Source organism: Quercus suber, unplaced genomic scaffold (assembly GCF_002906115.3).
Source record: "Quercus suber isolate HL8 unplaced genomic scaffold, Cork oak 2.0 scaffold_810, whole genome shotgun sequence".
Classification (NCBI taxonomy): domain Eukaryota; kingdom Viridiplantae; phylum Streptophyta; class Magnoliopsida; order Fagales; family Fagaceae; genus Quercus; species Quercus suber.
This window is the reverse complement of record NW_027070243.1, coordinates 173,731-187,464: the sequence shown is the minus strand read 5'-3', so window position 1 is coordinate 187,464 and position 13,734 is coordinate 173,731. Positions and strand designations below refer to the sequence as shown.

Sequence of the window (13,734 nt, the reverse complement as noted above, 5' to 3'; positions counted from 1 at the left end):
AGATTTTTGATTTGTGTGTGGAATGAGCAAGGTAGAACTCTTCAGGAGTTAGTTTGTGTGTGTGGAGTGACGGGACTCAACTGATTTCTGTTGCCACTCAAAAAGAGTCGTTGGGGCTCTTAAGTTTGGTTTGACTTAATAGAAACAAGTCATAAGAGTGAATTCCGGCAGTTTGGTTTTTCTTACAAGTCTGTCATTATAACTAAATTCTTATAATATGAAAACTCACAAAATGAAACTTTAACTCAGTTTTTTGAGTGATGAATATACGAGAACTGAGAACAAAAACTAAACCAAATAAGCAAACTTGTGGTGGGACCTACGAGATTTGGGAATTGAGTGATAGTTTTGGCTAAAACAAACATGGCCTAACTAACTAGTAAGCCAATAACCTGTTGACATCTGTCCTCACTGAGTAAGTAATTAGAGATAGAGATGCACGACCTATAGTACAAAGGATCAAAGTAACGCACTACAGGTCGTTCTGTACAGTAACTAGACACAAAATGAACTTGCTCTTGGTGTCTTTGGCCTGGATGATTTTGATATCCCTCTCACAGTAGGTGGGCCTCACTACATGAGAGGGAGGCAACGTATGTATCCGCTACATAATATAATTTTTCCCAAACAAAATTAGTGGCCCCTTTCAATTCTATTTGCTCTATGGATTGCAAATTTGCAATTATGCAGATTACATTCTCATTCATAGTTTTCAGGCAGTTTATAGCAGCCTAATCTATCTATTCCTTAGCTGATAGTCCAGCTTTACAACCATTATTAGAAGATTTCGATTTTTACAACTTGAATCCTGCAACAGAGAGCCCATGCATAAAAACTTGGTGATGATGACACAACTCACACAATTGGGCCTTTCTAATGGATTCTTAGTCAACTCTAACCTCTATACCCAACATCCACCACCAAATCATGGCCAGTGACAAACTGGGAATCCTCAGAAGCAAGAAACACCACAGCGTCCGCCACATTTTTGGGCCTCATCGCCTCACCTTTCAAGGTGTAAGTCGACTCTACCACCTTATCCTCTTCCTCATTTTCATACCCCAACATGTCCTTCAACAATGGCGTCCCAACCATCCCTGGCGAAACACAATTCACGCGTATCCCATACGCACCCAGGTTCATGCTCGCGCACCTCACCAACCCCAGCACCGCGTGCTTTGACATCACGTAGTCGATGAACTTGTGGTAACCAGCACTAGTCGCTTTGCTCGCTGTACAAACAATGCTCCCCCTCACGCGCCCTTCCACCATTGCCTTCGCCGCGTGCTTCACGCACGCCGCCATTCCACGCGCGTTCACCGCCATGAGCTTGTCGTAAGCCGCCAAGTCCATGTCCAGCATGCTCTGATCGCACGCGTGGGTCGATCTCCCCATGCCCGCGTTGCTGAACATGATGTCCAAGCGTCCGTACGCTTTCACCGTGGACTCCACTAAGTTCTTGACCTGTTCCTCGTCGCTGACATCGCAGTGTACGTAGGTGCATAAGTTGGAGCCGATTGACACGGCGGTGTTTTGGCCCTTCTCGTCTTGGACGTCGGCGATGACTATGGCTCGTGCGCCGTGAGTGGCGAACTCGCGAGCCGTGGCCTCGCCCTAAAAATCTGCTTTAGCCTCCTTTCTGCTTCAGCCCTCTCTTTTTTTTCTGTTTCAGCTCTTTTTCTTTTCTGTTTCGGCGCTCCTTTTTCTTCTGCTTCAGCCCCCTTTTTTCCGTTTTCTTTTCAGCGCTTTCTTTTCTTCTGCTTCAGCTGTGGTGCCCTTTTCAGCCCAAAACGTTTGTCTTTTTCAGCTCACTGTTTCAGCCCAATACCTTGCTTTCTTCAGCCCAAAAACGTCCTCCTTTCAGCCCAAAAACGTTGCTCCTTTCAGCCCCTGTTTCAGCCCAAAACGTTCCTCTATTTCAGCCTCTGTTTCAGCCCAAAACGTTGCTCTGTTTCAGCGTTTTTCTGCCTTCTTTTCTTTCAGTTCCGCCTCTTTTATTTCTCAAACGTGGTGCCCTTTTCTGCTTTAGACGTGGTGCTCTTTTCAGCCCACAAACGAATTTCTTTTCAGCCCATTCACTTAATCAGCCCACTCTTCTTTCTCAAACATGTTGCACTTTTTCAGCCCAAAACCTTGCTTTCTTCAGCCCTCTTTTTTAGTTCTCTTTCATTTGGTTAAATCTTTATTTCCTTCAAATCTGAAATAAAATTTAAATAACAATAATGAAGTCTAAAATCAACAAAAAATAAATAAAATTAGACTAAAGCTTAAAGTTGAGAAGTGATAAATTATGCCAAATTATGCAAGTCATCAAAAACATTAAAATATATTATTAATTTTTGAAGTAAAGTTGAATATCTTTGAAGGATTTTAATTATAGTTTTTTTTTTTATTCATTGTAAGAGATGGATAATTTAATTAAGTAGAATAAAGTTGTGTTAAGTTGTTTTTATAAAAAATAAAAAATAAAAAATAAAAAAATTACTAAAGGGTTGGACCGTACAGTTCTTGCCACCGGTTTGTGTGGTCCATCCCCGGTTTTAGGGGTTCACGGAATTAACAAAAAATTCGGTTCTTTATGCTTAAAAAACCGACTTTCATCCCGGTTCCCAGTTTTCACAGTCGGACCTCCCGGTCCGGTCCAATTCTGAAAACCTTGATTATTTGCTATCAACTTTGTTAGTAAAAACTTACAATCAAAAGACATGCACATTGATGTTGCTATAGATCAATTAAAAGGTCACATTTCTTATTTTAAAGGATATAGAGAAAATGGGTTTACATCTGCAATGAATTCATCTAAAAAAATTGCATTGGAAATGGAAATAGAACTTGTATTTTGTGAGAACCATATAATTCATAGAAAGAAACAATTTAATGAAAATATTCATAATGAGACAACACGTTTTGCTGAAGAATTTTTTAGAATTGAATATTTCTTATATATAGTAGATAAAGCAATTAGATCAATTGAGAATATATTTGAACAATTTCAAATATATGAAGATATTTTTGGTTTTCTATTTAACTTCACAAAACTAAAATCACCAGATGATGATAGTTTACAAAAATACTATCTTAAACTTTAATCTTTTCTCAAACATGATGTTTATTATGATATTGATGGTTTAGATTTATTTTCAAAGTTAAAGGCTTTAAAAGAAATTTTACAAATAAAAGATTATACTCCAATTGACATACTAAATTATATTAAAAGATTAGATTCATTTCAAAATACATGCATTGCTTATAGGATTTTACTAATAATACCTATTACAGTAGCTTCTGCAGAAAGAAGTTTTTCAAAATTAAAATTAATAAAATCATATCTAAGATGGACAATGTCCCAAGAAAGATTAAGTGGATTAGCTATATTATCGATTGAAAATGAGATGTTAGAAGAACCTGAATACAAAAATTTAATTAGTCAATTTACATCTCAAAATGTAAGAAAAATATATTTTAAATAAAATATATTATAATATAAAAATATTAAATAAATATTAATTTAATTAATACATAAATATAAAAAAGCCCTATTTTAGTTCTCGCCTTAGGCCCCAAAATGTCTAGAGCCGGCCTTGTGAATCCATTATATGATTTGAAAGAAAAAGAAAATGTTAGGACCACAATTTTTGCCACAACTTGCTTATGTGGCAAATTATGAGAGGTAGAGTAAAAGTGGTAGTGCACAACTCCACCACTCGTGACTTGCCATATGAGTAAATTGTAATAAAAATTGTGATCCTAATATTACACTTTGGAAAAAATATATGAAACAAACTGTTCACAGGAAAAATACACACACACACATATATATATATATATATATTCCAACCACATAAATCAGGCTTGGCCTAAAATTACTCATACCTAATGTTTTGGATTTATAGCTCACATTTTTTGTCACTTTTGTTTTCCTGGGAACGGCTTAAAACAAACATTTCTTAAAAAAGAAATGTTAACGTCATGCTTTGAACTCATTTTAACTTGTCTTTTATTTCCATCAAGGAATGGGTCCATGGTCCATGTATCTCTTGCATCATAAATTGGGCTCAAGGTCAAGGCTCATGTTTTTCCTTCAAAGGGTTAGGGCTCATAACTTATGTCATTTCTCTCGTGTCTCATAAAATGGGTTTTCCCAATAATAAACCATATTTATAGAAAATGGGTATTGGAGGGAAAATACCAATTACAAAATAGTTAAATTATTTGGGCCAATACAATCACGAGGCTCATACATAAATCTTAAAAACTCAATTCTTGATGGGTAAAACATTGCATTTGGGCCACTAAAAACATGAGGTCCACGTATGTTTCTTGAAAAGCACAAGTTTTAAGTTTCTAGTAAAATTGGCTAAATCACAAATGTACCCTCTATTTTGCCCAAAATTCAATTTAGCTCTCTAACTTCACTTTTTTTTCAATTTAGTTCTCCCATTAATCTTCGTCAGAATTGCACTGTTAACTTTTAACTTTGTTTAATACAAATCTACATCATTAAGGGGGTAGTTAATGACTAAATTTTGATAGAGACTAACAAGAGGATTGGATTGAACAAAATTGAAAATTAGAAGACTAAATTGAATAAAAGTGAAATTAATGGACCAAAATGAATTTTAGGCAGAGTTAAATGGTACATTTTATAATTTAACCTAAATTCAACAAACTTCAAACTAAATACAATGTTAATACAATAGATAGGAAGTGTATATAAAATGTGTTTATAAGTAGCATATTTTGTTCCTCAAAAAAAAAAAAAAAAAAATGTATTTAATCTTTAGTATTCTCATATAGTAAAAAGGTAGGTAAACAACATCTTTTAATCACTTTAGAGGCCTCAAAGTGAATATTTTATTTCATTTTAATTAAATGAATGTTGTTGAAAACTTGGCATTAGTTTTCGTTTAGTGGAGCCCACTAGTCTGATTGCTTCAAAATGGCTATAGTCCTCTTTTATTTAGAACTTGTCTGAACTCTTCTCTCTCCCACATTCCTCTTTCATTTCTCCCTCCTCCAACTCTTCAGAAGAAAGAAGAAATATGTGTAGAGGCTCAAACTTGGCTTTAGTTCTCCTTGTATAGGTAAATTTAGTTAACAAGATAATTTCAGATACACAGCAAATTAGAATTAATAACATAAGTGGAAGCAAAAAAACATTGATTAAGAATGTTAACTGTTGGAGCATTTTAATATTAAATAATTAAAATGAATAAATATTACAATATAAATGTAAAAATGTGGGAGTGAATATGGAAGATGAGGAGTTAGTGAAAAAATGTTTAATCCCACATTGAAAATGAGAGAGACTATTTTATTCTTTTTCATTGTGATGATTAATAGATTAACATGAATTGTCTCAGATATTAGGGTAGATACGTGTGTAAGGGGGAGGTGAAGAGTGGAGATATCAAAAATAGAAATGAATCAGCCTCTTGGATCCTCCTACTTGATAGCCCATTCAAAATAATTACCATATCTGTTGGTGAGTAAATGACTCAGATTAATATTCCATTTTTGTTATAAAAAATGAAGAGCCATTAACCCACTTAATAGACTATCCGTTTGAGCCTTTTCATTCTTCAGAAACTCCTTATCTCACCATTAATTGTGTAACTCTAGTCCATCAGATTAATATCTAACAATTAATCTTGTAATACTCACTACATCAAAATAATGTACCTAATTAATTAGATTAATTTGGGTAGTAATTTCATGAGGCCCATTAAGCCTATAAATAGACTCATTTAGACTCAATCCATGTGACTGCAATATACACTAAAAAAAATAGAGAGGTCCTTGGCAAGGAAGGGTGTTCTTTTTGGTGGAATTTTGGGCTTGAACACTTTGTGCAGAGGTTGTTCTAACCATACGACACTTGTTGGGCTGTTGTATCTTGGAGGAGATAAGTCAAAGAAGGTCTGCACCGGTTACAAAATTTAGCCAACCAAGGGCTTGAATCTTCTTAAAGAGAGCAAGTGCCGCATCTCAGTTCAAATAGTGTTGTGTAATTCTTTTCTTTACATCAATAATATTCAGAAGTATTATTCAATTTCTCGTTGTGTTATTTCCATTATTATTGTGATTACACCAATAATTTTAAGGAGATTCAAACACATGGAGCCTACACAAGAGAAACCAAATGAGTCTGTTGGAGATCTTAACAAGCCCTTTCGCTTTAAAGGAGCTCACTTCAAGAGGTGGAAAGGAAAGGTTCTCTTTTACTTGAGTCTTCTCAAAGTTGTCTACATCCTCACTGACAAGAATCCATCAAAGGTTTCTATCGATGAGATGAGTGAGGAAGAACATAGTCTCTATCAAGAAAAAATAGATAAGTATAAAAAAGATGAATATAATTATTGCTCTTATCCTTTGAATTGTTTTACCAATCATTTCTATGATTATTATGATACAACTTATAATTCTGCTAAAAAAATTTGGAAAGCTTTACAAAGCAAGTATGATACTAAGGAGGCAGGTGCAAAGAAATATGCTACTAGTAAATTTTTTTGTTATCAAATGGTGAATGGAAAATTGGTGGCGGATCAAGCACAAGACTTCCAAATGATTACGGCAGAATTGAGATCCAAAGGCATAAAGATTGGAGACAATTTGGTGGTAGTTGACATAATTGACAAACTACTACAATCTTGGAGGGAGTTCCAAAAGATTTTGTGGCACAAACAAAAAGAGACATCCTTGGAGACTTTGATCACATGCATCCATGTGGAGGAGGCTAGAGGACAAGATGCACTCATGACACAAGAGAGCAATGGTAATTCCACCACAAAGGTAAACCTTATTTCAGCTAATAATAATACGCCCAAAAATCATTTTCCTAGAAATGGTCAATTGAAACCTAAAAAAAGAGCCTTTAAAAATAATAATAGACCTCAAGGAAGGGGAAACCCGAACAAAAATTACAATAAGAACCAAGAATCCCCTTCACAAGATCAATTTAATAGATCCTGTTTTGTCTATGGCAAGAGTGGGAATATTGCTCAATTTTGCAAATTTCAGAAATGTGAATTTGTCCCGCAGACTAACGTAACTGAATAGCCTTTAGTGGCTATGATTACAGACATCAATATAGTGCAATATGTTAAAGGGTGGTGGGTAGATTTTGGTGCTAATAGCCATGTCTACTATGATAAAAATTTGTTCAAGTTGTACACTCTTTTTGAAGAAGAAAAAACTGTTATACTTGATGACTCTAGCAAAACCAAGGTTCTTGGGAATGGTGAGGTTGAATTGAAATTCACTTATAGGCGTGTGTTAACATTGAAAGATGTACTTTACACTCCGTCCATGATGAAGAATTTGATGTCAAGTTTTTCGCTTAACAAAGCTGGTTTCAAGCAAACTATGGAATCTGATAATTATGTAATCACTAAAAAGGGATAATTTATGGGCAAGGGTTATTCTTGTGATGGAATGTTTAAATTGAATGTTGAGAATAATAAAGCATCTACCAGTTCAGTTTATATGATTTCTTTTATTAATTTTTGGCATGCTCATTTGTGTTATATAAATAGTAGATATGTGGGAATCATGAGTAGTTTAAGATTATTTCCAAGATTGTCAAAAGATTTTGAAAAATGTGAAACTTGTAGTCAAGCTAAGATTACAAAAAAAAAAAAAAAAAGCCTCATAAAAGTGTTGTAAGAAATACCGAATTACTTGAGTTAATTCACTCTGAGTTATGTGAATTTGAGGGAATTTTAACTCGTGGAGGAAATAAATATATTATCACTTTTATTGATGATTTCTCAAAATATACAACTATTTATTTGTTGAAAAATAAAAGTGATGCTTTTGAAAATTTTCAAGATTTTTTTAAAAGAAGTTGAAAATCAATTCGGTAGAAAAATAAAAAGAATAAGAAGTGATAGAGGCCATGAGTATGAATCAAGTGCATTCAACTTATTTGTTCAGTCTTTGGGAATTATCTATGAAACTACTACACCATATTCACCTGCTTCAAATGGTGTGGCTAAAAGAAAAAATAGAACTTTAATTGAGTTTACAAATGCCATATTAATTGAATCTGGTGCACCTTTACATTTTTGGGGTGAATATATTTTAACTGCATGTCATGTTTTGAATAGGGTGCCACATAAAAAGTCACACACCACACCTTTTGAGATGTGGATAGGATATAAGCCAAATTTGGGATATTTGAGAATATGGGGTTGTTTTGCTTATGCAAGACTTACTGACTTTAAAATGCTTAAATTAGGTATAAGAGCTACTACCTGCGCTTTTCTTGGTTATACGATTAATAGTGCAGCCTATAGAGTTTTTGATCTTAAAAACAAAATAATTTTTGAATCTGGTGATGCAATTTTTCATGAAGAAAAATTTCCTTTTAAATTGAAAAATTGGGGGTGAAGAAAATATTTTGTCACAACCTAGTTCTACTTCACATCTACAAAATCAAGAAAATTTTGAAATGGAACCTAGAAGAAGTAAAAGAGCTAGAGTTGAAAAGGATTTTGCTCTTGATTATTATGTTTTTAACATTGAGGAAAATCCCCAAAATTTAAAAGAGACTTTAACATCACTTGATGCTATATTTTGGAAAGAGTCTGTAAATGATGAGATGAAATCTCTAATTTCTAATAGAACTTGGAAATTGGTAGACCTTCCACCGAGTTGTAAGACCATAGGTTGTAAATAGGTCCTTAGAAAAAATTGAAATTTGATGGATCAATAGATAAGTATAAATCTAGACTTGTTGCAAAAAGCTTAAAACAAAAAGCTAATCTTGATTTCTTTGATACATTTTCTCCGGTAACAAGAATTACATCTATTAGATTGTTAATTGCTATTGCTGCAATTTTTTATTTGAAAATTCATCAAATGGATGAAAAAACTGCTTTTCTAAATGGGGACCTAGAGGAAGAGATTTATATTGATCAACTTGAAGGCTTTGTAGAGCCTGGACAAGAAAGCAAGGTATGACTAAATCCCTATATGGCTTAAAACAAGCACCTAAGCAGTGGAATGAAAAGTTTGATTCTTGCATGATTAAGAATGGTTATGAATCAAATGAATGTGATAAATGTATTTATTTTAAATCATGGAATAATTTACATGTTATTATTAGCATCTATGTAGATGATATGTTGATTTTTGGCTCAAATATGCATGTTATAAATGAGAAAAAAAAGATGCTTAAAAGCCATTTTGATATGAAAGATCTTGGTGAGGCTAATTTTATTTTGGGCATGAAAATTACAAAAACATGTGATGGAATATTTCTTGATCAATCACATTATGTTGAGAAAATATTGAAAAAATATAATTTTCATGATCACAAAAGTCTAGCTACTCCTTTTGATTCTAGTGTTCATTTATTTCCTGTGAATAATGATGATGAGATTTTTAATCAAAAGGATTATGCTAGTATCATTGGTAGTTTGCGTTATGCTACTGATTGTACTAGACCTGACATTGCACATGTAGTAGGAGTGCTAAACAGATTTACTAGCAAACCTAGTAAAGATCATTGGCTAGCTATTAAGCGAGTCATTAGATATTTAATTGGTACAAAAAACTATAGCTTATTTTATAAAAAGTACCCTGCTGATTGGACTACTTTGTCAGGTGATTCTCTTTCTACCACTGGTTATATTTTAACCTTAAGTAGTGATGCTATTTGTTGGAAATCTAAAAAGCAAATAATAATTGCTAATTCAACAATGGAAGTTGAATTAATAGCATTAGCTTCAACTAGTGAAGAGGCAAATTGGCTTAGAGATTTGTTATATAAAATTCCACTTTGGGAAATGCTTATTTGAATAGTGGCATCATAACTGTGGATTATATTAAATCTAATGATAATCTTGCAGATCCATTTACCAAGACCTTGGCAAAAGATAGTCTAAAATACATCAAGGGGGACGGGACTAAAGTCCATAGAATCATGAGCCATGTATGAGGATACCCAACCTAAGGACCAAAGATCTTAAAAATTGGGTTCAATGGGAAAAATGAATCATACGATGGTCGTAAGAAATGCACAATTTATTTTTTATAATTATTTATTTTGTAAATAATTTTTTAATTGTTTATCCCTATGATGTAAGTGCATTTATCCTGTAATGTGGAGAGGTTGAGTAAAAAACTCTTAATGAAATTTGTAGCTCGTATGAGTGGGGTGTCAGAATTACAGGAGCACCTTTGACAAAATTTCACCTATGTGAATGTGGGGGTGGGGCCGCTCCCTATGAGATTTGGACTTAATCTCAAATACACTCATGAAACCAGGATCAGCATACGGCCGTAAAGTGATAGCTATAAAAGCTCATGTCAACACCTTGGTTGTTATGTGTAAGCAGTGACGCTTAATTTTCTTAAAGCAGTTCTAATTCAAGTCAGAGACCACTACGACTTTGGAGTTAAGATCGTTGTTTTAATAAGGGCACGTTTGGTACACTGTAATGATTATTACATGAGAATAGGAATAAGTATTACAAAGAATACATTAAGTTGAAATGTAATAAATATTACTATTCATTGGTTTGGTGACCATTGAGGAATAGAATTCTGAATATGCATTCACAATTTAGTAGAGTATAAAAAGAATGTGTAATTAAATCATTTTTAAGTCAAATTTCCTAAAATAAGTATTTTAGAGTGTTCAAAATAGAGCTAATAATTAACAATAAGGAAAATTTATTTTCTTTCCTTTTGAAGATGTGGCAGCTAATGGTTTTTTAGGAAATTTTTTTAAAAAGTAATTATATAAGGTGAAGGAATAGATATTCAGTACTTTCGATAATGAATAGTTATTCCTCATTTTGAAGAATAGCTATTCATAAGGAATAACTAGTTATTGTAATAAAAACATAACCAAACAACTGAATAGTTATGTCATAGGAATATTTATTACATTACAGTGTTTATTACAATTTACCAAACGTGTCCTAAGTGAAGGTTCAATGCAGAGCACACCTTCATGATGTATAGTGACCCATCTTTGCCTAGTAATCTCTCTTTAGATAAAAATTTTAATATTAAAATGAGTGAGGAATTGTTGGAGCATTTTAATATTAAATAATTAAAATGAATAAATGTTACAATATAAATGTAAAGATGTGGGAGTGAATATGGGAGATGAGGAGTTAGTAAAAAAATGTTTAATCTCACTTTGAAAAGGAAAGAGACTATTTTATTCTTTTTAATTGTGGTGACTAATAAGTTAACACGAATTGTCTTAGATATTGAGTTAGATACGTGCGTAAGAAAAATGTGAAGAGTGGAGGTATCAAAAATGGAAATCACTGTGGGTGTTAAAATACTTAGTATTAAAAAAAAAAAAAAAAATTGAAAGGAACTAAAGTAACAACTAACAAAGGTATAAATGAAAAAATAAAAAATTTGAACAAAAAAGCTGTAGGACAGGTCTCTCGTACCCTTTGAAGAGCATGTTTTTGATATATGTTGAGCTCAGTGACCCACTTGGATCTTATTTTCCCTATTGGCACTTGAAAGTTTGGAACTTAATTTGTGCGTTTAGCCAATGAATGAAAAAAATAGGGGATGCATAATCATGAGCCGCAATTCCTTGTTCTATTTTTTTTTTTTTTTCAAGAAATAAAACCCATTGCCTCCAACGCTCAAAGCAAATCCTAAAACTAAATTTAATTTGCTAAACCAAGAACTAAAAACCAAATCCAAAATCTCTAGTATAAACACAACAAATTTTTTGTTGAAATAAATTGTTAAACCAACACGCAGAAACCCAAATCTATAGGACAAATTCAAGGAAAATGAATGAAAGATGTGTTTACTTGAGATTTGAAGGTAGACCCAGAGGCAAAGAACAACAAAAATTGAAGCAGAGGATCAGAGCTAGAGGTGAAGATAAGAAATCCAAGGGAGGAGCCCTTCTTTGGATATAAGACCAGAGACAGAGATGAGATTTTTGATGTGTGTGGGGAATGAGCAAGGTAGAACTCTTCAGGAGTTAGTTTGTGTGTGGAGTGACGGGACTCTACTGATTTCTGGTGCCACTCAAAAAGAGTCGTTGGGGCTCTTAAGTTTGGTTTGACTTAATAGAAACAAGTCATAAGAGTGAATTCCGGCAGTTTGGTTTTTCTTACAAGTCTGTCATTATAACTTAATTCTTATAATATGAAAACTCACAAAATGAAACTTTAACTCTGTTTTTTGAGTGATGAATATACGAGAATTGAGAACAAAAACTAAACCAAATAAACAAACTTGTGGTGGGACCTACGAGATTTGGGAATTGAGTGATAGTTTTGGCTAAAACAAACATGGCCTAGCTAACTAGTAAGCCCATAACCTGTTGACATCTGTCCTCACTGAGTAAGTAATTAGAGATAGAGATGCACGACCTATAGTACAAAGGATCAAAGTAACGCACTACACGTCGTTCTGTACGGTAACTAGACACAAAATGAACTTGCTCTTGGTGTCTTTGGCCTGGATGATTTTGGTATCCCTCTCACAGTAGGTGGGCCTCACTACATGAGAGGGAGGCAACGTATGTATCCGCTACATAATATAATTTTTCCCAAACAAAATTAGTGGCCCCTTCCAATTCTATTTGTCTCTATGGATTGCAAATTTGCAATTATGCAGATTACATTCTCATTCATAGTTTTCAGGCAGTTTATAGCAGCCTAATCTATCTATTCCTTAGCTGGTAGTCCAGCTTTACAACCATTATTAGAAGATTTCGATTATTACAACTTGAATCCTGCAACAGAGAGCCCATGCATAAAAACTTGGTGATGATGACACAACTCACACAATTGGGCCTTTCTAATGCATTCTTAGCCAACTCTAACCTCTATACCCACCATCCACCACCAAATCATGGCCAGTGACAAACTGGGAATCCTCAGAAGCAAGAAACACCACAGCGTCCGCCACATTTTTGGGCCTCATCGCCTCACCTTTCAAGGCGTAAGCCGCCAAGTCCATGTCCAGCACGCTCTGATCGCACGCGTGGGTCGATCTCCCCATGCCCGCGTTGCTGAACATGATGTCCAAGCGTCCGTACGCTTTCACCGTGGACTCCACTAAGTTCTTGACCTGTTCCTCGTCGCTGACATCGCAGTGTACGTAGGTGAATAAGTTGGAGCCGATTGACACGGCGGTGTTTTGGCCCTTCTCGTCTTGGACGTCGGCGATGACGATGGCTCGTGCGCCGTGAGTGGCGAACTCGCGAGCCGTGGCCTCGCCCATGCCGCTTGCGCCTCCGTGACTATGGCCACCTTGCCTTGGAGTTTGCTCTTTGGATCTGTGCCTGTGGAATCTGTCATTTCGTTTGTTTGCGTTAATCAGTTGATTGAATATCTTTGTTATGTCAAAAGTTGCTAAGAACACAACTCATTACATTATATTTAATCTTTCATTTGTTAATTGTTATATAGTACTATTATCCAAGTGCTCCTAAGAAAGGTTGTCCAACTCTGGTGTCCCAAATAAGTAGTTTTATGAGAGTAGTCAATCCTCGTGCCCATACTTTTGTATATAAGTTTTATGAGAGTAGTCAGTTTTATGAGAGTAGTCAATCCTGGTGCCTACACTTTTGTATATAAGTTTATGAGAGTAGTCAATCTTGGTGCCTATACTTTTGTATATCAGTTTTATGAGAGTAGTCAATCCTCGTGCTCGTGCTTTTGCTGCACATACAAAAGTATGGGCACGGGGATTGACTACTCTCATAAAACTATTTATAATAAAGAGCCGGGC

General features: G+C 34.5%; 1 protein-coding gene across 1 annotated transcript; it reads right to left on the bottom strand.

The window, feature by feature from the left end:
- Nucleotides 1-276: 276 nt before the first annotated feature.
- Nucleotides 277-13,224, bottom strand: LOC112026746 ((+)-cis,trans-nepetalactol synthase NEPS1). The gene is made up of 3 exons (XM_065767472.1): nt 12,825-13,224; nt 3,278-3,405; nt 277-1,614 (listed from the first exon to the last, which is right to left on the bottom strand). The coding sequence occupies exons 1-3, from the start codon at nt 13,222-13,224 to the stop codon at nt 895-897; spliced, it is 1,248 nt and encodes a 415-aa protein (XP_065623544.1). The 3' UTR covers nt 277-894.
- Between the last annotated feature and the right edge of the window lie 510 nt (nt 13,225-13,734).